The 26,056-nt window shown below is 41.8% G+C and overlaps 1 protein-coding gene across 1 annotated transcript in view; it reads left to right on the top strand.

Annotated features, from left to right (window-relative positions):
• The window catches only part of LOC101463885 (mitogen-activated protein kinase kinase kinase 11), a 52,540-nt gene that overhangs the window by 15,591 nt on the left and 10,893 nt on the right, over positions 1-26,056 (top strand). Inside the window, exons 2-9 of the mRNA XM_004567084.3 lie at positions 10,026-10,206; positions 13,304-13,452; positions 14,442-14,617; positions 15,833-16,079; positions 18,792-18,908; positions 21,902-22,073; positions 22,164-22,276; positions 22,460-23,074. Of these exons, the coding sequence (XP_004567141.1) occupies positions 10,026-10,206; positions 13,304-13,452; positions 14,442-14,617; positions 15,833-16,079; positions 18,792-18,908; positions 21,902-22,073; positions 22,164-22,276; positions 22,460-23,074 (1,770 nt within the window). The remainder of the gene's footprint in view (positions 1-10,025; positions 10,207-13,303; positions 13,453-14,441; positions 14,618-15,832; positions 16,080-18,791; positions 18,909-21,901; positions 22,074-22,163; positions 22,277-22,459; positions 23,075-26,056) is intronic.

The following is a 26,056-nucleotide window of genomic DNA, read 5'->3' as shown; positions in this document are numbered from 1 at the left end:
AGTAGCGGCAGATAGATTTCTGGTAGCGCTACTGCTTCTACGGTGCATTGATAGATACCTAGTCTTCCCCCTTAATAGCCCATTGTGAGCCAGAAAAAACCCAACTTCTAAGTTATTTAGGCTTAGTGAATTTAAAATTTAATCTCTCAAAGATATGTTTTTACCCAGTTTTCATGAATGCAAGTTATATTTATTTAAAGATTTTAGCTAGCAGTGATATTTTTGTTCTGACAATTTATTTCTGTAATTTCAATGAATAGAAACGTTAAAAGGTTTTTAAATTCAGATGTAAAACAAGGATAAGTTTCAGTTTAGATATGAAACTACAAATTAAGCTAGCTAACTGGCTGACTCCTTCTCATGGCCTGTAGTAAAAACAGAAACATGCTAAAGGGGACGTGGCTGCCTCCCTCTGAGAAGTTACATCACCCCGCTCTCAGGGTTTGCATCTATCTATTAAGACTCTCCCTATAAAACAAGTCTAACAGGGCAAACGTCGCAAACCAACAGGTTCACCAACATTATCTTCCAACTTACTTGGATGAGTTCGCGAGGGTTGATTTTCCCCAAACTGCTGCAAACATCATCCTCCCCACCAAGGCTCTGACAGCAGTTAGGTTGTCAAACTAATCATGACTATATATAATATTTCTCTGCAGCTGAGCGTGATTTGCGTCTTACAGGAAATGGGTGATGTTTTAAGGTGCCATACAGAGTGATAGCATGAGTGCATTCTGATCAGGGAATTCAGGTTTTACTAATGACAGCCCTGTGGTGCAGTGTGTGAACCAAAAGTGCACATCAATCACAACTTTATCTTTACACATATCAAATAAGGAAGATGTGCCGCCTCAGACGGACAGCACACATTGGTTAGTTGTGGCCTAGTGTTTAAACTGCTGACGTTGCTTAACTCTCGCGCTCAGCGAGCAACTTTGAATGCACCCCTGAGCTAAGGCGAAACTCCAGTGGCATGAGCGCCAGTTTCGTCGTGAGTTGACATCTGCACTATGATTGTACCCGATCTCTCTCCCTCTCTCTCTCTCTCTCCTTTGCTCGCTGCCTGGTCAGAGCTTGCCAAACTGTCTGTCAGGCTATGGCTTCGTCCCTCAGGGGACAAAGCTCCCGTTCTTCCTGGGGAAAGCCCCCACCCTGCCGGAATTCTCCCCTCGCCTACGGGTTGCAGGGCAGGGAGGAGGGAGAGGGAGGAAGGTAGAGAGAGCACAGAGGTCGACCCGATGTCGGCATTTAAAGACCAGCACAGATAATTTTGGCCATGGAGCGATACTATGCACTCTTTCATTTTACCTTTTTGCTTTTTGTTGAAAAGAATTAGTTTTTTTGTGTTGTCCAGATTATTATTCCTTTTAAAAAAATGCACACCAAGTATGGCGCGAGTTTTCAGTCAATGCCGGCTTAGTATCCTCGGGTAATTATCAGTCCAACTCTAGCAGAAACTAACAGGGGTGAGGAATCATACCATACATAGGAACAAGTGGTGAGAGATGGAGATGTAGCTGCAGTTTGGAATTATAGGGAAGAAGATAATTAAGTGAGGTGCAGAGTGAAGAGGCAGACTTTTGGATGTGAAAGTTTATAGCCTTTGTCGCTGCATGCACTGTATGTTCAGTGTCCTTGACGAGGGCGTGAGCCTAAGCCAGACGTTGCTTTTTGTATGTCAGTACCTGCCAGTGACTGTTTAAGTCCGCTTTAGCGAATTTTTCTATGCCTGCTAAACGTCCTTTTTTTCAAACGTCGCATAATACAGTTTACATTAGCAGCTGTGGTGGATCTAATGTGCTCCGTTCATAGTAGTTTTTGAAACACTTGATCCATAAAGGATAACTAATAATATCCTGTTTTGTCATTATTTGAGTGTAATAATAAAAATTCAAAAACGAACTAAATGAAACAATACTGTCAATGAAAAACAAAGTAAATTTCATAACACATTCTGCTTCATATAGCTATGGTAGACAAGTGTATTTAGCCAACCACAAACCGCAGCCTCGGTATGAGCAAGGGATCAAAACAGGGAGGAGGAAAATTATGGAGATGAGTGAAAACAAGAAAAAAGAGAAAAGGCTTGGTGGCCTTTTTTTCCAGTGAAGTTATAAATGCCCATCGAAATGATATAAATTGACCAACATTTCTTGTGTTATATAAATTTGTTGCACCTGCTTTTGTTCTATAAGGTAAAATATACCTAAAAGTTGGTGCAAGCAGGCTTTGCACCAACTTTGTAATAAAGTAATAGAGTCCAGTAGCACTCTATTTCCAGTCCTAGACACTATAACTTGTTGCAGTTTGGGTAAAATTATCAAGTTTAATACCTTTAAAAAAAATAAAATAAAAATCTGAAATAATATTGCTGCATTGAATAAAAATAGATGTTTGTTTGTATACTCTGTCAATTTACTGGCCAAGAAAACTGCAACTGGTGCATCTCTACTGAAAACTGGACTACAACAAAAAGTCAAAGCATGTTTTTTGATAGGCTTGATGGTTAATCTGTGACAGAATATTAAGAGACCCTTTCCCATTAGTATTTGCCAGTAAATCTGGGGTAATGTCAGTAAATGTGAGCAGAACAAGAAGCCTTGCTTCTTAAATGCCATGTGAAGAATGTGGGGAATGTATAATAGCCCATATTTGTCCATGAGGCACCGCTGCCTTTATCAGTCAGGTAAGCACATGTTTAATCAGTGCTGGAAAGACCCCTGAAAAAAAGCCATGACTCTGGGATTCTGTTGCAGAGTTGACTCACTCCCACAGCCACTATCATATCTAGGCCACCGCTGGTAGGAGTCATGTCTGCAACTGACACACTCTTGTTTCTGAACAACAAACAATGCTAAACAGAGTGCCGTTGCCATGGAGAACAGTCATGGTGTTTTTGTGGTGACATTGTTGGTTTCGTGCCTCTCAATCAGGAAGACACTCTGACTGGGCAAGCCCGATCTAGTCGTGATATTTGCCGTTATCCTTTGAAGGAGAGCTGGATTTCCTGCTCTTTTTACCTCTTTGGTTCACACACCTCCTTAAAATGTGATTAATATGGGAGACAACAGGGGAGGTAGATAAAAGCACTCCCGTATCCCTCCATGTTATGATTTTAGTTCAGTACAATTTATTTGTAGACTTCCTTTCTTAATGAATTTATTGCTTCACATAGTTTTGAAGATATCAGCAGCACAATTATTATTATGTGGGTCAGTGGCTGATTTGGACACGGAGTTTAGCCACACGGTGTCCAGTAAGCAGCTGACTAGCACGCCATTTGCCGTCAGTGTGACGGTGGTGGTCAGAGGAGGATGGCCGAACAGGAGCTAAACTGTGAATGCACTCTGCCTCAGATCAGGAAGTGGAAGAAGAATGTCATGTGTACATGTGCTGAGACTTTGTTTCGTGTGTTTGTTTCTCTGTGTGGTTGCATGTGTGCACGCGTGAGTTTGAGTATAGCTGTAAGTGCAAGCACATTTATGTGCATAAGTTTTGTTTGTTTATTGTGTGTGTTATGAAACCGTCTATCACCTCTGCTCTGGTGTGTGTGTTTATTTACTTATTTATTTGTTTATTTATGTATTTTTTTTTAATTTATGGCCCTGTTGGCTTTTGCAGTAAATCTCTGCAGGATTGTGATGGATTCATGCCTACTTTCCCCCCCCTACAGAATGCCTCTGTGCTCAGACCTGTTAACATCACATAATCGATGGAATGTTTGCTAAATAACAGTCTAGAAGTTTCTACATATCGTCCATGCAGCTGCAACGTACATGCAGACTTTGGAAATGACTACTTCTTTGGCCTTCTTCTCTCCCTACTGCACAATATATAATAAATGGTGACACTGCTACTGGGAATCTAGAATGAAATGTATAGTTTATACTTTTATTTGTGTAAAGTAAAAGTCGTAACATTACTACTAACCTGCTCCTACGTGATTTCAAGTGAATGTGACACAGAGTGAGACATCAAATTCATAAACTGTGGACGCATGAATAATCTTAAAAATTTCTTTACTTGTCATCAAAAGTTATTAATAAATGATCTGTTGCATAGATCTCGTTTCCCCCTCATTTCCATTGGATAAATGACTTCATTCCTGTGACCGCCAACTCTGAGGACTGGTGTCGTGTCAAGGGCTGATGATTGGTCCACCTGTCGTAGCGCACCCGTGGGATTTACTCTGCACCTCGGTTTGTTTGTGTGAACTAGTTCAGTGGTGTGTTTTCATGCCTTCCTTTTAATTTTTGTGTGTGTGTGTGTACATTTTTCTCATATTTGAATGCTTGTGTGCATCTGGGAATATTGCTAAAAATCAAATGTGGCAAATGTGTGTTAAGTGCCTGTGTGTGCATCGTTTTGCAAATGTAGTGTGTGTGTGTGTACACAGTTATCTATAGCTCTGCTTTCTAGCCCAGCCACTTACAGCTGTGCCCCATGTTCCTCTATCATATGATAACAATCAACAGTCAGCTACTCTCTCTCTCTGTGACACCTCTGCTCGCTCCCTCACAGCACCAACACTTCCCGCTGCTCTGTCTCACTCTGTGTCTGCAGCCATGTGACCCCTCTTAACCTCTGTTTACTAAAATAGCAATAAGCAGCCGTTGGTGGGAACTTTATTTTCCCCCCTTCAAAAAAAGCCAGATCCTTGTTAGAGCAGGCTAATAGACAGATATCAACGTCACTGCCCGGAAGTAGGGTCATGGCACAGAGATCGAGCATCCTGGTGGAAATGGGGGTGACTGACCAGGGCTTGTTTTCACTAGACGCTGACCAGCAGTAGGACAAAAGAAGTAGAGCAAGGGATCAGGGCCTGTTGCAGTAAATACCCCCACCCCTCCCTGTGGCCTGTGGAATTGACAGAAACAGTGACTCAGGCAAAGAATGGACAGAAATTGATTTTCTGCAGAAAGGTTAAATGTGCAGCAGTAGAGGCTTTTTTTTGTTTTGGCTGTTGGCTTCTTTTGCTACTTCATTGTTTGGGTCTTCGTTGTGAGGCAGAAGCCGATAATTAAGCAAAAAAGTTGGTGGTCGACATGCTTTTAAAGCCCCCCCCATTTAAAAAGCTTTCGGTCTATAAGAATATAAGGTAAAAGCCTCAACTTATCGTCTTGCTTTGCACCTACCCATCATCTTACAGACAGAATGGACAAAATAATATGCACGGCTGTGGATGGTGTCTCTATGACCAGGGAGCACAATTTGTCATGCAAGTACATTATGAAAGAACCGTGTCTCCTATTCCCTCCAATGTTCTCACACACAGAGCAGACAACACAACCTCTTGTGATGCATTCCTTTGTGACGTCAAACTTGCTGCCTCTGGGCTACGAGGCACAGCACAGGATGTCTGAACAAAAGAGACGGAGAGAGGGAGGGCGAGAGTCGGTTTTATATCTGGAAAATGATAAAAATTCATATATTTGTGGATAAAGAAAACAGAGAGAGGAGAAAATAGATTTTTCAGTGAAGTCGAGGGGAGGAAAAAAAGGGAAAGAGAGCCGAGCCTAGAGAGTCGGAAAGTGACTGCAAATAGTTGGAGTCTTACTTCCCTATAATAAGTGAAATTCTTTGCTGCTTCTCCTCCCTGAGTTTGACAGCCAGCCTTGCCCTAAGCGATGCCCACTCTGCCAGCAAAGGGGAAGAGAGGCACGGCTGCCGATCTCACTGAGACATGTGATACAGAGTCACACTGCAGCGACAGAAATCCTCAGCTTTATATTCTGCTTTCATAGAAACCTGCCTGGCGAGGCTTTCGGTGCTGCAAGATTTCCTGACACTGACTGGTTAACAAAATATAGAACTTATTGCATTTTATACTTTGACTTTGCTTAGAGTTTCACACAATCCCAGTATGAAGAGTTCTGGTAATGTGTAGGTCAAAAGCTGTGCGTTACTGAGTGTTTTACATGTTATTTTAGTTATACTCCATGCAATTATACTGCATGTTATAATTGCATTCGAATGCAATTATAAGAACCTGCCACACATTTGCTTTCTTATGATTGAGCACCTTCTTCCCTGCCTGAAGCGTAAATATACCTCAGATTCATGCATGTAGAAAATATAATATCCTCATACTGGCAATACTGAAGATATATGCTAGGGCTGGGCTACATGGTAATATCGGTGTAATATTGGGCAACGATAGGAAAATTAAATATCGCGATAGAATATGGGTGAAACGCGCAGAATGAGAAGAGCGAAAGTGGATCGTTAAATGAAATGTATGAACCAGAATTGGTTTGTAAAAATGCTGCAACTTCAGTGGTGTGGAACTGGTTTGGCTTTCATCTGTCAGATACACAACAGAGCACTATTTTTGGTAGAGCATGCTAGCGGGCCGTCGTTATTACCGTGTTTTTTGGAAAATACAGCACACTTAAAATCAATCCTTTGATTTTTCTGAAAATCGACAGTGCCCCTTATAATCCCGTGTGCCTTATGTATGAATTCTGGTTGTGTTTACTGACCTCGAAACGATTTTATGTACACGGCGCTTGAAAATCTGTCAAATGTTTTAGTACGACTTTGCTAAGCTACAAAACGGCACCGCTTGATGGATTGTCGGAGCATTATGGCTACCGTAGGCAGGCGCCTCGCGGAGTGATACGTACTGTGCTTCAACATAATATTACCGTGTTGTGTGTGCATAACCCCTTTTTAGGTTTTGTGGATATTATACATGGTTATGCTGAGGACATGTCGGCCAATTTCCACTGGAAATGCCTTTTGTTTAAACTGTCAGCAAGGAATTTGCATTTGCACTGTTAAAGTTTTATATAACTTTAATGCACATAAAAAAACAGCTGCTCGTTTAAGTGAAAATACATTTATGTTTGTTTTTTTTGTTTTTTTTGCACTAATAAAGTTGAGGAGTTGTAAAGTATTTTGTCTAGTGTCAATTATATCGTCAGTTATCGTTATCGCAAATTTTCAAATGTATATCGTGATAAATATTTATGGTCATATCGCCCTGCTCTAATATATGCACACATACACTAGTCATTATAAGCACACAGGCATTAACAATAAGGACAGTTTTTTACCAACATTGTCAGGTGTGCATAAATCTAAAGTAAAAAAGGAACTTATGTGAAACAGAGAACTAAAAGACCTTTAGACCATTACATTATGTTCATATTAAAGAAAGCCAAAGTTTCAGATAATTTATCAAACAAAGTGTCATTGAAGCAATTCACTGGACATTTTAGGCTTTAAAAATTAGAGCCCAGTGAAATGGGTGTTTTTAGGTTCTGTACAAATACCGATTGTAACAAAGTGGCCTTTTGTGGCTGGAGATGAAGGCTGAGGCAGAGTACTTTGGAAACAAGAGGTGTTTATTTGTCCACATATAATTTAACTCCGTAGATAATGAATGCCAGGTCAAGCCTTCAAGCAGCAGCACAAATCGGTGTCTAATGACAAATGGCAGCCTTAAATACTCTCAGCTATTATAGGACTAAACCATTATTTACTCACAGGTGAGTTTACCTCAATTCCACCATCTATATACAACACATACTTTAATAAATAAGCATATACATTTGACCATTTTCTAATAATAATTAAGTATTTAATATTTTAACCTTACACCTTAGCATCATTATGAAAATACCTAAAACCCATGTACAGAAATTCCCCACATCGCCCAGAACCTTTAACACCAATGCTCCGATATTTTGATATGTCAGCCGATATGTATGTAGACGCAGTATAAACAGGCTATATGAACAGAACTATGATAAATGCAATAAGGAACAGTAGTGCTGCCTTATATTAAATAAATCAATGTTGGATTGACAGGAAAGTGCATTACCTAATTTACTTGAGAGGACAAAAACAGGAACCCACTGGAAGCTTCCTCTGTATCAAATTACAACTGACCAAATCAAAGATAAGATATTTTTTAATAGAGCCGAGAAATTTATCAGCGCGCCGACATTACTGACAGTCTTTTTCCGAACTATCAGTATCAGCATTTGCAACAGTTGAAAAGCAAAAATTAAAAAAGTAAACCGCTTAAATTATGAGCAATAATGTTGCTCAGTTTTCCTAACAGAGGGCACGTTGCCACTTCCCTGTTGGTTGCACTCGTGTTTGGAAACACAGCAATCATCTGACCAGAGTTGGGCACAGCATAAATGAGTAAATAAATAACTACACACGATAAATGTCAGGGAAATCTGTTTATTTTTTGTGTGTCTGAAATGGGGGGAAAAAAAGATCATATTTTTAAAGCACGAAATATCGGAACAGGTCCTACGTCTGAGTATTATTTAAATTCTAAAACGTTCAATAATCTACTTTGGCTCTCTTTAATATGAACACTGTAATGCTATATGTAGCCAGTAAGGAAAAACACAAGATTACATCTTTTAAAGAGCTGTTTAGACTTATAGCTGTGGGTTCTGCTTGCTTTGAACATACTTGTAGCTCAGCAGTCAGATGGCGGTTTGCAGGCGCCAGATAAGAGGCTGGAAAAATGAGTGTCACTAATGAAAATAGAATACAGGAATAAGCTTTACTTGCAATATTGCAGTAATATTTTTTTGTTTGTGCAGTTGAGATGGGTGCACACTGTGAGCTCTTGTAATGCTCTTCTGTGTGTAAGGGCAGCAAGATGAAAGATGTTTCTTTTTTTGAGTTTGAGTTGTTGAGTTTGTGCAAATAAATATCTTGCGATGGCATTTTTAAATGCTGCGCTTCATCTAATAGGCTGAAGGAGATATTTTTTATCATTTCTTTCTGCACCTTTTAAAACTGATCCACATCAGGCAAAAGCACCAGCATAAAAGAAATGGGTGTTTGAATTGAATTGAAAATACATTTTACTGCAACTATTAAGGCCTTGCTCATTTATAAATTATTATTTTCAGAAGTCTCTGTGGGATAAGTGATTCTAACAGGGTATCGCAATATTAACCATGCATCCAGGCCCTCTATACAGTGAGTAGTGAGTGATTTCAGAAAATGTAAGTCATTCTTAATTTGGCAATAAGAAGCTGCATAAAATGCAGTAAATATAAAATAAGCCAATAATTATTTCTATAGGTAACATTTTTATTAGTTAAGTATCAAAGTGAAGTGGCTGTAGCTAACGTTAGCTGGTTATACAGAACAATTTTGTATTTTTAATGTATTTGGCTGTGTGATAACCCATTTAGTAGTTGCCCGAGGTTTAACAGTTAAAGAGGTTTGATATTGTTTAAAGTGTATATCATTAACTGTTATTAAAACAGTCTATATAGTATATAATTGCTGCTCCTTTAGCTAACAGGAGCTAGCTGGCTAAATTTGAGAATAGTTATTGAGCTAGCTTAAGAAATGCGGTGGTGATTTTGCTAACAGGCTAGTTTGAGGATAAAAAATTTAATGGGGGGGATGATTAAAAACAGAAAGGCTGGAAGACTTTTAATTTGGGTATCATAATAGCTCCTAAAAGAAATACTTCTTTATTGGAGTCACCGAACACATTTGTTTTAGAAATGGTGCTTCCTCTATATATTTCCTCATGTGGCCAACATGTCGAGCCAGTTCACTGACAGCACAGCTCAGTTCAGCTGAGGGTGGAGACAGAGTCTGGCCCAGCTCCCAATCGTGCACAGGTCAGCTTGACGTGCTAACGTACTATATAGCGTATTGTGTACGCTGCCAATCACCTACCACTGCCAGTCTAACTAGGCAGAGGTTTATGTAGTTCCATCGATTGGTCAAATTGAAGCAAATTATGTTTGTCGACTTGAATTTTAGAGGCCTAAAATAAGAGGAAGAGGAAGTGAAAAAGAAACTGACAATGTGTGAATGTGCGTATTGAAGACATTGCTCAGTTTAGTGTGACGTTTTGTCTTTTTTTCCCCTGCTACTAGCAAGACAAGTGCATCTCTGCAGCGATGCATTTCAATGACTTTTAACCAAAACACATTTCTCGACTTGCATAGTAAACATTTTTATTAATTTGTCTTCCCCCCCCCACCCTTTCCTTTCTACCTACCATCTACATCGTCTTCCTGAAGTTCTTCTGGCTGAGCCCATAGAAAATGAATGTATGGAGGGGTTGACGTTGAAGATTACAGACTTTGGCCTGGCAAGAGAATGGCACAAGACCACAAAGATGAGCACCGCTGGCACCTATGCCTGGATGGCCCCAGAAGTCATCAAGTCCTCCACGTTCTCCAAAGGCAGTGATGTCTGGAGGTAAGTCTGTGAATGTGTGTCCTTATAAACAGTTTGTTATTAAAAGACTGTTGTGGCCTGGGAAAAGAGATGATGTAATTCTCAACACCTTACAAGAATAGTTTTACATTTGAGCAAATATGATTCTTTCCTTTCCTGCAGACATTAAATTAACAAAAGATTGTCTGCCGCCATTGCCTTCGCCATCCAGCCTACTCACACAACACAAAAAATTAAAAAGTGATTTATTTACTACAAAAAGTTCACCTTTTTCATACAGTGTCACAGTCTCTTCTGCATTTTGCAATCAGTCATTGTCAGGCTTGTTTCTCTAGTTTCCCTGCGCGAAACAGTGAGAGGGCAGGGAGGAGCACATCAGGGAAGGGAGTAGCTGAGGAGAGGATGGTGTTACTGGAGTTGATGACTCCCACAACTTGTTGGCCAACTTAAAGTGCAAGAAAAGCTTCTTGACAAGTGTTGTTTTGTCTAAAACTAAAGGTGAAGAGTAACACCCATCCTCCCAAAGCACCCAGTCTAGGGGAAACCACTCTCACTCATATATATGTATATATAAAGGAAGGCCTGAAGGCTATTAGCTTACCTTAGCAATAAAGGAGAACAGGATAGGGAAGCGCCCAGCCTTGCTTTGTGGAAAGTTTATAACATCCACCCACCACCATGGCTAAAGCTTATTGTTAATTAATTGGCATTGTTCCAGGCTAGCCGTTTCCGCTTTTACAGCCTTCATGCCAAGCTTAGCTAATGAATCTTCAAGCAAGCTTCAGCAAGAAATTTACTGGTAAAAGGAAAGGGAGGTATCAGGAGACTTGAGATATCTCAAAATCCTTAAAATTGTTAGCAGTTTAATCATCGGCAAGGTGACTTTACTGAAGGAGCTCATATATGTCCGTGTTTTCTGTTGGTATTGTTGAAGAATTTGAAATTGGTCTTTTGAAGCTTTGTGTGTATGTAGACTTGTCGTCCAAAGGACAAAGTGATGGGTTAGAATTAGAGGGTGAAAGAACAGAGAAGTGATAGTGGGAGACTCTGTGATGAAGAGATGGAGGGACAGAGTGATGGATTGCAGCAAGGCTGCCACGACCATGTGATGGCGTCTCTTCAAAAAGCTGCTCTGTGCTTTGTTGTGGGACATGTGTGCTGCACACTGTCCCATTGTCTCCAGTATAGACGGAGAAGGAGGCCACACACCCGACCTAACCGCAGCCCTTTATCTGGGAATATCTTTGTGTGTGTGTGTGTGTGTGTGTGTGTGTGTGTGTGTCTGGCCACATCTACACAGAGTCCCTTGATTATGGCTTGTGGTTTTATAATAATGCCTTAAACAACTGTGTGATTTGTTGAGAGGGGATTTGTGATTGAAGTGCACAGTACATGAATTTGCATTTGGAATAAGGCAGCAGGGATGTTTTCACTGAGCAACAGATAAAACTATTAAAAAAAAAAGCATGATAACTCTAATGTGCTGTGGTTTAATTGTAATCCTATAGATGTGAACTTCTACATACAGATCCTATATGAAACCAGCTCAGCAGGCAGGCAGTTTCCATAGCCTTTGTCCATCAACTGCAAACCCACACAAAGTGAAATTTCACTGCAGAATCTGGAAACCGGTGAAACGAGCAAACAGGCAGGCAGCCCCGCTCTGAAGAAATGAAGGCTAATCTTTGTTTTTGTATTCTTTCTCATCTGTCCACGGCCGCTCGTCTCCAAAGCCACCATGCGCAGACGACGACCGCTTCGGGGCGAGCCGGCGAGCGGCGTTTCTGCATAGTCACAGTGTGTGGAAGTTGTAATTAAAGAACTAAATAAAAAAAGGCTGCGGCCTGCGCTCTCCACTTAGTGAGCCTGCAGTGTGTGTTCAGTCAGGTCCGGGCGAGGGCTAATTGACAGTGTGGGAGATCCAAGTCCTACGCCACACTTCATCTTCTTAGGACACAGGGCTGATCCCATTGTGTGGGCTCAAAAGTCCTGTGTGTGTGTGTGTGTCTTTGTGTACTTGTGTTTGCGCAAGTTTTGCATGCATGAGTTCACAGTGCTATGTAAGCACGTGTTTCATCAAGCAGAAATATTCCACTGCACAAAGACCTCTTGGTTCTCTGTCACCGCTGTCATAGAGAAGGTATAAAAGATAATCTTTGCTGTACAAAGCATGAATTGGAATGAAAGATTAATGCTGAATGTTCATATCCCACTTAGTGTAAGTCTAGCTCAACTTGTAGAACAGCTCATTTGCTCATCGGAAGAGCAGTGAAAAGTTCCCCGCCTGCTGTGTGGGTTCTCTGGTTATCTCTGCTTGCTCCTTTCTGAAGTCCATAGATGCATGTTTGATAAACTGCTGGTTCTAAATTGGCCGTAGGCAGGAATGTGTTACCCCTGAACAGGTTGTCAGTCTGCCTTTTACCTCATGAATAGACTCCAAACTCACAGCGACATTAGTTGTTTGGTCTCCTCATGTCATCACTGCGAGTAAGATTACAACATTCCTCCCCCAAAAGTCCAGCAGTTGGTTTCGTCAGTTCCCAGGCATTTACAGACTGTTGTTAAAAGAAGAGGATATGTGGCACAGTGGGAAACATGGCTCTGTCCCAACTCAAATTCAAAATAAAATCCTAAAAACTGTTTTCTTCTTAAATTAGTGTATTTTCTCTTTTCTGGGTTTATGAGATTTGCAAATCACTCCATTCTGTATTATATTTAGATTTTACACACCATGTCAACTGTTTTGGAGTTGGGGTTGCACATAAATACCAGTCCATTTACACCCTAGCTGTGAGTTTTTTAATCTTCTTCTTGTTTTGATCGTTGTTCGCTATCACTGTTAAATAAATGAAATGTAGTTTGCACTAACAGCTTCCAGATAGAAAAACATCCTCACATGGCAGCTTGGGGGCAAAAAAATCATTTTCTTTCTAACACACAAGCCTAGAGGTTTTGTTTGCTGTTTAAATGCGACGGTAATTTGGTTGATATCACATAGAAATGTAAATATAAGTGGTATATGCAGCGTAAACATAATGAAGTGTTCCAACATCCTGTGTCTAATTTTGGCTCGAGCTCACTGTGTCATGCCTCGTTGTCTGGCTTGTTTCCCCTCCAGCTATGGTGTTCTGCTGTGGGAGCTGCTAACAGGAGAGGCACCCTACAGAGGGATCGATGGACTCGCTGTCGCCTATGGAGTCGCCGTCAACAAGCTCACCCTGCCCATCCCTTCCACGTGCCCCGAACCTTTTGCGCAGCTCATGTCAGGTGGTACACTCCTGCAGAAATGTAACGAAATTTTGGCGTTCGATTCAGTGGTGTGACAGGACTTTAGCGTGCCATCAGGTTGCTGTCCCGAGCACGCGTTCTTTTCCATTTCCCCAAATCCCTGCATGTTGTCAGTAACGTGGCCATTGAGAGGAAGCGTTTTATGCAGAAGCCATCTTATGCAATACATTTGTGCCCATTTATCTTCTGTTTTTTGGTTTTAAAGTAAGAAGAAATGCCACCTGGGTGCTTGCTGTCAAGCTACCAGCTGGTCCAGAAAAGTAGACACTTGGATTCCCTTTCCCTTGATGTCATTTTGTCGTTTTTTTGTTTTTTCCTAAGTCAGGATCAGTGCACAAAACAACCAGTAGCCACCTCAGAGGATTAATTAATTATTGGATTGGTTTTTGATCTTCTTGTAATGCCTAAAGTTTAGAAGCAAATTATGCAAAAGTCCCCGCAGCAAGTTAATTAAGCATGACACTTTGAATAAGTGATCAGCTTGACTCTAAATTGTGCTCACACAAAGTGCCTGAAACATGTGTAAATAAAAGTTAGAGGCTTTGCAGGTTACTTGTTCAATATTACATGTAATAAGTGCAAAGACATACGCCTCATGTAGTTATCTGACCTAATTTTAAGTCTTTAAATCTCAGGTGACGGCATTCAGTTGGATGATGAAATTCTTCTTCTTCTTTTTTTTTTTTTTTTCATTTTGTCTGAGGATTAAAATTAATGAATGAGGGACTTTCAGGTCCCTTGATTTTAAGAAAATGCTCAAAATATGTGAAGCTGTCCTAGAAATGAGTAAATTTGTCGTCTTATTGTCAGTTAAAGTAACCTCTGATCTTTTCCCCCAACTGTAACGTTTCTAATCGCTCTGTATTTCTGATTGGTCCATTACTTCTGGACAGCTACATATGCACGTCACTTTGGTATAGCACCAACTGCATCCCTGTGACTCACTGTATCCCCTGTATGTGTGACAGAGTGCTGGGACCAGGACCCCCATCGCAGACCCAATTTCAGTTCCATCCTGGCCCAGCTGATGGCCTTGGAGCAGCAGGTGAAGGAAGAGATGCCGCAGGATTCGTTCCACTCCTTGCAGGAGGACTGGAAACTGGAGATCCAGGACATGTTTGATGAACTCCGGGCTAAAGAGAAGGTAAGAGGCCCTCAACTCTGAATCACTAAGCCATGCCCTTGCCAGGGCTAGCTTCTGATTTAGAAAATGTCATTTTAAATAATAACAACTTGATGGTACTGATATTAAAATGAAGTCATCCACAAAGCCCACTCCTGACATTTAACTGAACATGTTTCATTAACCACATGATCCGGGTTAATGTTCATGTTGACATTTCTGTGCAGTTTTTTCTTTTAATGTGTTTCGTTGATTTATTATGGTTCAACACACCATCAGCTGGAGATTTATTCTGGCTCTGAATTGGTCTTTTGGTGGCAGTAAGTTTGTTACTTCACTCAGTGAGTTTAAATACTTGGAGTCAACCAGCCAAAGGAATGGACACTGCAAAAGTGGGATGAAAAAGAGAGAGCAGGCAGGGTGGAGTGGGTGGAGACGAGTGTCAGCAGTGATTTGTGACAAAGGGATGGCAGCAAGAGTGAAAAAGAAGGTTTACAACGTGGTAGTGAGACCCGCTGTGGCATGTGGCACTGACAAAACGACAGGAGCGAGAGCTGGAGGTGGCTGGTTGAAGATGTTGACGATCAAGATGTTGATGACCAGAAGGGACAAGATTAGAAAGAAGTACATCAGACGGACAGCTCACGTTGAGATGGTTTGGAAATGTGCAGAGGAGAGATAGTGGATATACTCCACAATGAATGTTGAAGGGTGGAGCTGTCAGGCCTACAGTTGTTTATGACAACAGGATTATAGTGGGATTTTTGGTTTTTAAGCACAGCCTCATCATAGGTGGGCTTTTCATCCCCTCTGCTTGAGCAGATCCCACAGCTCAGGACAACCAAAGTCCTCAACAAATATTGTATGTTTCAGGGGTTTCTGGAAAAGCACCCTAACTCTAAGAGCCACAGCAGCTGAGGTGTCTTGCCAGTCTTTGTTATTCTCCCTTATTTCTGTGGCCTGGGGGTCACCGAGCCCCTCTAGCCATGTTCTTAGCAGCACAGTATTTAACAGAGTATTTAGTGTAGTATCCCAGGAGGAGAAACCCATCAAATAAAATGTCAAAGAGCAGCTGTGAGTCATCATGCATAATAATAGCTTTCACTGCTACCAATTTTCTCAGAATTTTGTTTCATTAAACTGTAAATTTGCATAACCTCAGTCACACACACGAGACCTGCTGATATTAATTCACTTCTAAATACTTTCTTTCACTTGCCTTTCGCCCTCCATCAGGAGCTGCGATGCCGTGAAGAGGAGCTAAAGCGAGCAGCTCTGGAGCAGAAATCTCACGAAGAGTTCCTGCGGCAGCGTGAGCAACAGCTGGCCCAGTGGGAGCAGGATGTGTTCGAGCGTGAGCTCAGCCTCCTCATCCTCCACTTGAACCAGAACCAGGAGAAACCTAATGTCAAGAAGAGGAAGGGCACCTTCAAAAAGCACAAACTCAAGTCCAAGAACGGCGAGAAGATCAGCATGCCCCAAGGTGCGTCGGCTTATATCCGTCTATCCATCTTATCTACCTTTGATTTGTTCTGTCAGAGATCAGACTCGATTTCTTGGTCAGTCTCAACAAGCAAAAAATAACAACAGTCCAAAAAAACACATGCAAGAGAGCAGTGAGAAGGAAGTGAGGGAGAGTTTTTGTGGCACGACTGGTATTTTTGTAGCACGGCTCCTTGGAAAATTGCTATCAGGGCTGAACTCATGTAAAGATTGACATTTTGAAAGAGAGGCTGCAGATAGGTGCAGTTTTGCGCTATTATAAAAAAGTTTGTCATTTTTAAATCTTTTTTTCAGCAGCTCCCCTCCCCATCTAAAAATAAATAAATAATTTAAAGGTGGATCACAGGTCTGACTTGCTGATATCTACTCTGACCAGGATTCACTTTGCCCTCCTCTTTTTCTTCTCTTACTCACCTGACTGCCGTTTCTTGTCCTGAGCTATCACAAAGTCACACAGTCTGCAGCAGTTCACATCAAGTGTTTCAAAGCATGTATTTTGGGCTGAGCAAGCATGCATAAATGCGCGCTGTGTATGTGTGTGTTGTGGTTAGGCCTTTCCCAGCAGCAGCAGGGCGGTGATGTGGTGGTAGTGGTGGGGGGTTGATGAGAGGGGAGAGTGAGCCAACCACGCCTCGACACTTCCTGTCCATGGACAGACTGCTGGCTGGCCTCTCTCACTTTCTTGCTCTCACTCTGTGCCTCTCTCTCCCTCTTTCTTTTTAAGCATACCTTCCTCACCCATTTTGTCTTGTTCCTTTTCCTCTTTAGCTCCCTGGCCACTGGTTTTATTTTCCTTCTTACAGTATGTGCCTGAATCCCTTTCTCTTTTTTTCCCCTTTTCCCACCAATATTATTATTGTCTTTTTCTCCATCCTATATTAAACTTGCACTTTATACCCTGCAGTAACATATATATTGTGGGCTTTTTGGAGGGGGTTCAGTAGCTGGAACATACTTATGTGTCCTTTTTGGGATATTTTTTTCCCCACATACACACATATTCAAAAATATCTGAGAAAGTAAAGCATGGGATACTTTGTAACTGTGTTAAAACACAAAAGTAAGACATCTAAATCATAACATTTCAGAAATATACAATCTTAACATAAAATCTTCACTAAGGAAGACTCGTTAAGCTTTGCATATATGGCCTTTTAACAGATAGGCTGCCTTAGCAAGTTGAGCACTAGCAAGATTGGTGACTGATTTGCAATAATTTAGATGAATGTGAAATTTTTGGGATAGTAACAGTGTAAATAATTTGTCCTGCTTTTAACATATACACCTATCTTCCATGTCTATCGACTGCATAACAGTTACTCTGCATAAAATCACTACTTTTGTTAACTAGCTAAAGCTAGCTGCCTCATGTGCTAAATTAGCTAGCTAGTTTAACCTCTATTAGCATAGCAACATGCACTAGCAAACTTTAGCAAACAGTAGCAGTTCCTTTCTGACACCACATGTAGGTCTTTCATTAATTTTACAGTTTATCTGTAGAATAGAATAGTGTTAATTGGCCTGCAGGCCTTTCTGAGTAATATCAGTGTTGTAGTTAAACACGGACTTTAATCAGCATGCCATTATCAGCCATTGCCACTAGTAGCTTCCTTAATGCTTGATACATGGAAAGAGTAAGGTCTTTCGTGAGTCCTCCAATTATGTATCTGCCTATATCAAAGCTCATCAGTGAGATTTTAAAAATAAAAATCCTGTTTGTGTTCTGCAGAGAGATTTTGATTATGAGCCATAATGTTGTAAGCACCCAAAGTAGACTTGATGTGAGCTGCGAGACTGTGATACCATATATGCCCCTGTAAAAACCACAGGTCTCTACGATATCAACCTTGTTTTTTTTCTCTCTCGAAAAAACTACTCTACCCACAATCCTAAATCAAAAAAGCAATGCCCCTGATTGGTGGAGGCGTAACCATGGAAACGTTTAAACTGCAAATATTAGGTTGCTTAGTGAGCGGGAAAAATTCAGAAAGTGTGAGAACAGTGATTGCAGTCTCAAACAAAGCACTGTACCATATCAGTAACAAAGCTTTACACACACCACAAACTGCAAAGTGTATTAAAAGCTGTTATACAAAACTAATGAAAAGGACTCAGTTCAAGAGGGTTGGAAGTTATTTGCTGTGGAATTTGGGATTTGCTGTGGGTTGCAGTGGGATGAATAGTTCCTTCACTTTAAAAACTATTTCAACAGTCTTGTGCCTTTTCCATTTTTGACCTTTTCTTTTTTATTAATTTTTTATCTAGATCAAATGTTTTTATGGTCACGAGTCCTTTCATTGCTGGTTGGCTTGGTTCAACGCTGAAAACTTCAAATTGATGTGTTATCACTTGGAATTATTATGACAGTAATAACTGCAAAGAACACATGAGGAGTACTAGGATAAATACAATTGCATTTGAAAGAACGTGGGGGAAATGCCATGTTGGGGCTCATATTAGTGCACAAATCGGCTGTGGAAGGTGTGACAGCTAAAGTCTGCTTCAGTTCCTGCGTTTTATAGATATGTAATGAAATACTGCTATCACAATTTGTGTAACACTCGATTTCTACAAAAGCAAACTCTTGGCTTCTTTAGAGAAATAAGGAAGCTAAAAAAAATGTTGCAACCTCAAAAACAGCTGACATTTCTTGACTTTATGAATGTCTTACATCCTGTTGTGTGTCTTTCAGATTTCATACATAAAATTACGGTGCAGGCATCCCCAGGCCTGGAGAAAAGGCGGAACTCTCCCGATTTGGGTTCGGGCTCCTCACCTTCCTTTGGACCGCGGTTCCGCGCTATCCAGTGTGAGTGCAGTCGTTTTTACGTACATATATATCGAGTGTATGTGGAGGCGTTTCTCAACGCGCTGAGAAAAGCAAAAGAATAACGTCTCTCACCATCTTGCATGCACACACAGACTCTGTTGCGACATTACTCGTCTCCATTTCCAAATTTACTCCTTTTATGTGCTCTCAACCACCCACTCATCTTTTTGTCTTCCCATTTCCCTGTGGGCCCCAGCTCCCTTTCTCTCTCTCCCCCTCACTGCTCTGTCTCTCTCACACACACCCTTTTCCCTTTTCAATAGTGTGTTCCAGTCCAAATATTATCTGACTTCCTTTCAGCAGCTCAGCACTTCTCAGCAGCTTTTTTTTTTTTTCCGCCGCTGCCCTGCTCTGCTCCCCTGCTGATTGCAGTTACATCAGTGCTGCAGTGGGGGGAGCTATTCAGCTATGTTTTCCAGGCACTTAAGCGTCTACAGTTTTTATATGCATGTAGTGGCTACAGTGCGGTTTACTGAATTAAAAATAAGCAGGGAGGAATTCACTGCTCCAGGAGAAAAGGGTTGCAACAGCGGCAGAGATCTACATTGCTCGCCTGCTTGTCGGCTTCTTAGACAAACGCCCGAGATTTTTCCCTTCGGAGGGAAATTGTAGCCAGCAGGTCACGGGGCGTTTTAATACAACCCAAAAGGAAATTTTGTGGTGTAGCAACAGGCAATAAAAGAGACTTCACAAAACAATTACCACCGCGGGTTAACATAAAAGCACAAATTGCAGTGAAACATTTATCTATAAAGTGGTTAGTCAATCTAAAACATCTGCCAGCTTCATTTATTCATTAAGTAGCGGGCTGGTTTTCTTTACTTCCTAATGACTCTGCTTAATGGCAGTCACTAAGCCATGAGTGTGCCTGTCATTAAAATGTGTTTAGTGGATATTTATGCTTGCCCTCTCGGTAGCAAGCAGTGATTTATTGCAAGGGCCTCCCGTACTGATTTGTCTAGAGAACTGCCAAATTGATTTGCATTAGTCCACAGAGCTAGATTCCACTGTGCCATATTTTTACTGAATAGATATGTTGAAAATTAAACTGCCTCTTATTTTTAGAGAGTTTTTGAACTCTGAGATTGTAATAGTTTGTGTTTTTAGCATCTCAGTAGGTTGGCTGTGTCATGTGTGTTGGCAGCTTATGGATACTGCTGTCATCATTTATTTATTTATTTTTTCTATCTGCGGGGGCAGGATTAGATTTGGTTCTATTAGTCCTTTTCCTTCTTCCAGTTCCAGTACCTGAGGTACAGCAGGCTAAATTTGGACTTTTAATTGATGATCTAAATGCTACAGAGCGTGGGAATCGCCGCCACGCTGTCGTTTGCGCAAAATCAAAACATTGATAGAAGTCAGGTTAATAAGGAAAAAGCATGAAGATGATTGTGCTGGCTGTGTTGCAGCAGCCCTGTAGCCTGTAACCAGCTAACGTTTGTTACAATAGCATCCAGTCAGGATCACACTGACGCCTTTCAGAAGCTTCTTAAAATCCCAAAGCATTTAAAATGTGCAACGTAGCAAAGGTTAAATATACTGTAACAATAAAACATTTTCATCTTCCAACATCTACCCGAGGCAGACGTCGTTGCCTCTGCGATCGCCATTCCCTGTGTTTTCCTCCCAAGCTGGAAAAAGGCAAAGAGCCTTTTCGGTCATATGTAGAGATGTGTCCTTTTAAAAGGCAGCTGCTCACTATTCTGATGAGTTCCTGATGTCCACAATTTTACTTTCACACCTAAAACCACCTCTATTTCTGAATATTCCGTTATCAACTCGGTGTCACAATGTCACCAACTTGTGTTGAAAGCAATGTATCATTTACTTTTACATCTAGGCTCCGAAGCACTGCAGAAATGTGTGCAAAAACCATAAAAGGCTTACCTTTTTGGCCTTTTTGTTTGTTAAATAAAAATATATCAGTGTGGAGGAGTGTGTGGATTTTTTTTAATACGTTAACAAAATATATTTCCTGTCAGAACAACAGTAGAAGCATTTCTCTTAATTTTTTTCACTGTTAATAGAAAGATTTGATCAGCGTGGGGCAGAGGAGAAAACCTGTGAGCTTTACAAAATGATGAGAAAATATATTCTATGAAAGCATGTTGATATTAATAGAGGCACACTGAAAAAGGAAAAGAGTTCAGAGAGGAAAAGGCTGGGAATGGGGAGCCACAGTGTGATCTTTATAAAATCGTAACGCCAGCACTATCATCTGCCTCCTGTGCTTGCTTTGAAAACATAGTGCTGGAGAGTGACGGGCGGTAAAGTGCATCAGCCAGGCCTCTGCCGCAGTACAGGCCAAAGGACATAATACAGCATGTCCAATCAGAGAGCATATTTACTTTTCCCATTTCTGAAGCTGAAATGAAATGGCAGCGCAAAACACTGGGGATAAAAACAGAACCACAACTCAATGGAATAAACTGACAGCTTCAAAGTTTTCACCTTGACATGTGCAGTATGTAACTGTGGTGCCCATTCCACTTATAGCTCTTCTGGCTTGTTGGGTGTTGACATGCTGAGAAGGATCCTCGAGGCCTTAGGAAGGGTGTGATGGAGTCCATATGTGTTGTGACAGTAGAGCCCAGGCTGGCTGAAAGTTCACGCGCTGTTCACACACTTTGTGTTAGCAGCACGAGCCCGCTGGTGTGCCGCCAGTGTCTGGCAGGTGCAGTGCCAGCTTTAATCAGAAGTTTGCATTGGAGCTCACCCCCCAGATAACTTTGGCACCTTTTTTCACACTTTCTGCCCTGTGACTGTTCGGCTGTTATTGTGGTATAGGCTGTGGTCACATGATCTGTTTTAAAGTCCGCTGGAGCTTAAACTTTCATTTAAATTCAAGTTTCATGAATTGTAGCTCTAAAGTCAACTGTGTTAGAGATGATCGTACTCACCCGATTAGAACGCAACTAAGCTGATAATAAACGAGCTCATACTGGTTGTATTCTCTCCCCTCTTCTCTGCAGTACCCAGTGACAACAGCAGGACTTTCGGTCTCAGCCCAGTCCGGCCCTCCCTGGATACCTCTTCTCATAAACAAGTCAACGGAGACCTCAGGTTGAGCCCTCATTGGAGGCCACAGAGCCCCAAAAGTCCCAAAAGTCCTAAAGTCCTGCGCCTTAGTCCCCAGGAAAGCAGGTACGGCAGAATTGCTTATTCCTTCTGTGTGTATGGATTTGATATGCTTAACCATCACCATGCTTAAGTTGAAATCTTTCCTGTTTTCAGCTTGTCGATGAGAGCTAAGCTCCTGAAGGCAGACAGCAATGAGAATGGAGACTCCAAGGATGACTTTGAGGAGTACCGACCCGTCACGCCAACCCCTACACCTGCTCAGAATGGTATCCACTGCCCTTCACCACCAGCTTTACCACCTTATCTTCCACTTAGCCTCCTTTCTAATTCTCTCTGCCATGACCGTGAATTATGAATCGAAGCTAAATGAATTATAAATACATTGAGTATTCCTCTTCTTCTATTTTGGGCTCTCCTTGTGTCTTTTTAAAACCTTTCTTTTTCCGCAGGCTCATCGGTGAAGGATAGCCCGTGGCCTCCTCTGTCTCAAGGAGACTCGGGCAGTGAGGAAGGGAGTTCTTCCCCAGCTAGCTCTCCAAGGCCTGAGAGGGGGCCTCTCGGTGGCCTGATTAACAGCACCCACCGAGCCCTGCTGGGCAGCGGCTCCCTGCTTGCCTCCATAGGACTTGGTCGCTGCCTGGATATTCCCCCAAGAGTGCCACCTCGAACTCACCCACCTTGCTTAGAGGGCCGCAGCCTCTCTGAACTTGAGATTTCTCATCCTAGGCCCCTCATTTCAGACCCTCCAGTAGTGGACGATCTCATCACCTTCTCCACCTCGGAGCCGCTCCCCAGACCCCTGTTGGATTTAGCGCTGCAATACCAAGAACTAAAGCCTTTACCCCTGACACCGCCTCCACCAAACCCCCGCGAGAGGAGCAGCCACCGGACGCCACACAGTCCGCAGAGTCCCAGCAGTGCCTCCATGCAGCACGACAGGACCAGCCCAGGGGAGTGGACCCCCACTTACAGTTCCAGTAACGGGGAGCTGAGCAGTGACTCCTGGGAACACAGAGCTGACAGGAGGAGGAGGTCCAGCCAAGGCCTGCACGCTTCTCAGCTAGGTTGGTCCGAGTTTGTTTTACACAGGCAACCCCATCAGAAAATAAAGTAAAAAAAAAAAGAAGATGTTTTTATTACTGTGAGACAGAAAGTACAGAATGAACAAAACTGGATTAAAGGAGACCTGCTATATGCATTCTTGATTTGACTAGAGCTGTATGATTCACAGATCAAAACAGTCCTTATGACACTTAATATATAATTATATTTATCAATGTTATTTATATTTATCTTGTTTCGTATGCCGTCTTTTAGCTCCTCTCCCTTTAAGCCCCCCTTGCTTTTATCTGTTTTCTTCTGATTGGCTTGCCTTCAAAACAAAAGGCTTGAGTAGCCGGTGGGAAAGGGACCACTTGTCTAATATTGCATTAGTCCCCTTTTGCTTCAAAAATTGGCAAAGAACTGCGATGCTCTGTGTATTCTGACACCTTTCTATCTACAATGAACTTCTTCTGCAATCTGAGCTACAGCAGCTCATCTGTTGCATTGGACCACATCTGTGTCAGTGAGCCTTGGCTGCTTGTAACCAAGTCTCTGGTTCACCACTGTTCCTTCCTTGGACCACTTTTCATAGACACTGACCACCACAGATTGAGAACAGCCCACAAGAGCTGCAGTTTTGGAAGATGCTCTGACTCAGTCGTCCAACCATTACAGTTTGGTGCTTGTCAGACTCGCTCAAATCCTTACCCTTGCATACTTTTCTGTCTCTGACACATCAACTTTGAAATCAGAATGTTCACTTGCTCTCTAACATATCCAACCCACTAACAGCTGCCATGACGAATGACAATGGAAAAAACACAAACTTTGTCCAAAAACCTCTCATGTTCAGCTGTTTTTTTTGTAAAAAGATAACAATGTGTGCCTTTTCTGCAGCTATGGGCATAAATGGTATCACTCTTGGCTGGAAGCAGTGCTTAAACAATGGAAAAAACACAAACTTTGTCCAAAAACCTCTCATGTTTAACTGTTTCCCTCTTTTTCTTTGGTCATTTTAGCCTTTTTGGCCAGGGTGCAGGGAGTATCTGCCATCAAACAAGAAGGCAGACGCATGTAACTACGACGGTGTTTGCTAGTTCACCTTACATGCATTAATTTAATAATGTGGTTAGCCTACTCAACATAAATTACACAGGAACAACATTAAACTACTCACCCAGAGAAGAATGGCTGCTGCTGCCATCATCATCCTCATCATTTCTGCTACACTGGCAGGGCTAGGGGCCAGGACTCTCCTCTTCGGGTTCTTGGGGGATGTTGCTAACTCCGGGTCCGATAGCAGGCACCACACACCCGCAGTAGATGCGCTCGGTGTGAGGTCTTGCAGCAAGCTATCAAATGCGGTGCATTTCTCGGCTTTTAAAGAAACGCCATGCGTCGCCAGGTGTTTCATCAGATTCGAGGAGTTACCTCCTTTGCACAGTATCACCTTAAAGCACTTGTTGCAGGCTGCTGAGTTTGCATCTTTTGCTGTGAAGTACAGCCAGACATTGATCGCTTCGCCTTGGGCATTTTTAATCTGTAGCTCTTCTCTAAAAGAGCGTACGTACCTGGGCCCGCCTACTATCCTCGGAAAGGTAAAATGATTGGCTAGAATCCAAAGTGTATGACATCTCAGGGAAAAAAAAGCACAGAAATAAAGCATAAATAAAGCTTTTCGGTCTGATTACTACCGTGAAATCGGTACCCATCCCTAGTCATAATGTTATACATATTCAGAAAATACAGAAAAGCATAATTGGTCTTCTTTAAGTTGCTTTTCAATAAGAAGAGATAACTTGGAAGAACTGAACGTAATTTATTGGGAGAGAGAAATTAATTATTTGGCAATTAGACTCCGATGACCCATCATGGCAGAATAGAATCCCAGGAGTGATAGGATTTAGGACAGGACCCCCCAGAGTCTAGACACTGATGGTGGTGAAGATGAAGACTGAGGCTTAAGCAGAGCTCTGGCCGAGGTTTCTGAGGTGGAGATGGGGAGGAGACAGTCTGAAAGGGAGGATGACCAAGAGCACAGATTTAAACCAGGCTGATTGGTTCCAAGAAGGCAGGCGAGAAGATGATTGGACTCGAGTAATGATGTCAGTAATCAGATGGACAGTGTGGGAAAGTGTTAGACATGTAAACAGAAAAGTAGCCGAACACATTATGTGATTACTCCCATATTGACCTTACGTTAAAGCTTCATTATGGGTCATGTAGGAAGCAAATTGCATCTTGTACATATTTTTGCTTGATAAAAGTGCAGTTTTTAAAGCAGTGTCGTCTCCAGATTGGTAAAATAATTTGTTTGTTGTTTTAATTTAGCTGTATAATTCATCTGCATTCCTCAGAGTGTGTCTACAGGACACCCTGCAATTCTGATCCAGCCTTTGCCTTGAATAATGTACCGCCTCAGCATTACAATGTTCCCTCACAGTTCCTTAGAATTATTGTGCCTTTTTATTTTTTCTTTAGCAAGATCTTTCTGGCACAACAGAGGCTTCAGTGCTGTATGAGCTTTTTCATTTACATCAAAGCTTTCTCTTCTGCCTATTTGCATATCTCAGGTAACAGCTGGCCCTTCATCCTTCACTGCTAATACTTGCGAAGCAAAGCTACCGTCCAGTCCTCTCTTGTTGCCCACCCCTTTCCAAGACAGACAGTTTTCTTTAGATGAATGGGAAACATGAGGCATCACAGCTGAGGTCGCAGCACATTCAAAATTCCCACTAATCTATTCTTGACCTCACTGGCTCGGGTAGATTGGGGAATTTGGCTGAAGTTCAGCATCGCTTCTCAGGCTTGGCCAGTAGTGCCGGTAGTTAGCATTAGTATCCTTCATTATGAAACGTGTCGTGGTTTGTGTTTAAATGAATTCTTTGTGTTTAATCAGCGTTTTAATTTTACAGTATAGTCACGTTTTGTTTTATCCCTCCGAAGGCTAATATGCATCAGAAACACATTGACACACTTCAGATCTGTAATGACGGAGGCAT

The sequence above is a fragment of the Maylandia zebra genome, linkage group LG3 (assembly GCF_041146795.1).
Source record: "Maylandia zebra isolate NMK-2024a linkage group LG3, Mzebra_GT3a, whole genome shotgun sequence".
Taxonomy (NCBI): domain Eukaryota; kingdom Metazoa; phylum Chordata; class Actinopteri; order Cichliformes; family Cichlidae; genus Maylandia; species Maylandia zebra.
This window is presented reverse-complemented; position numbering and strand designations above follow the sequence as displayed.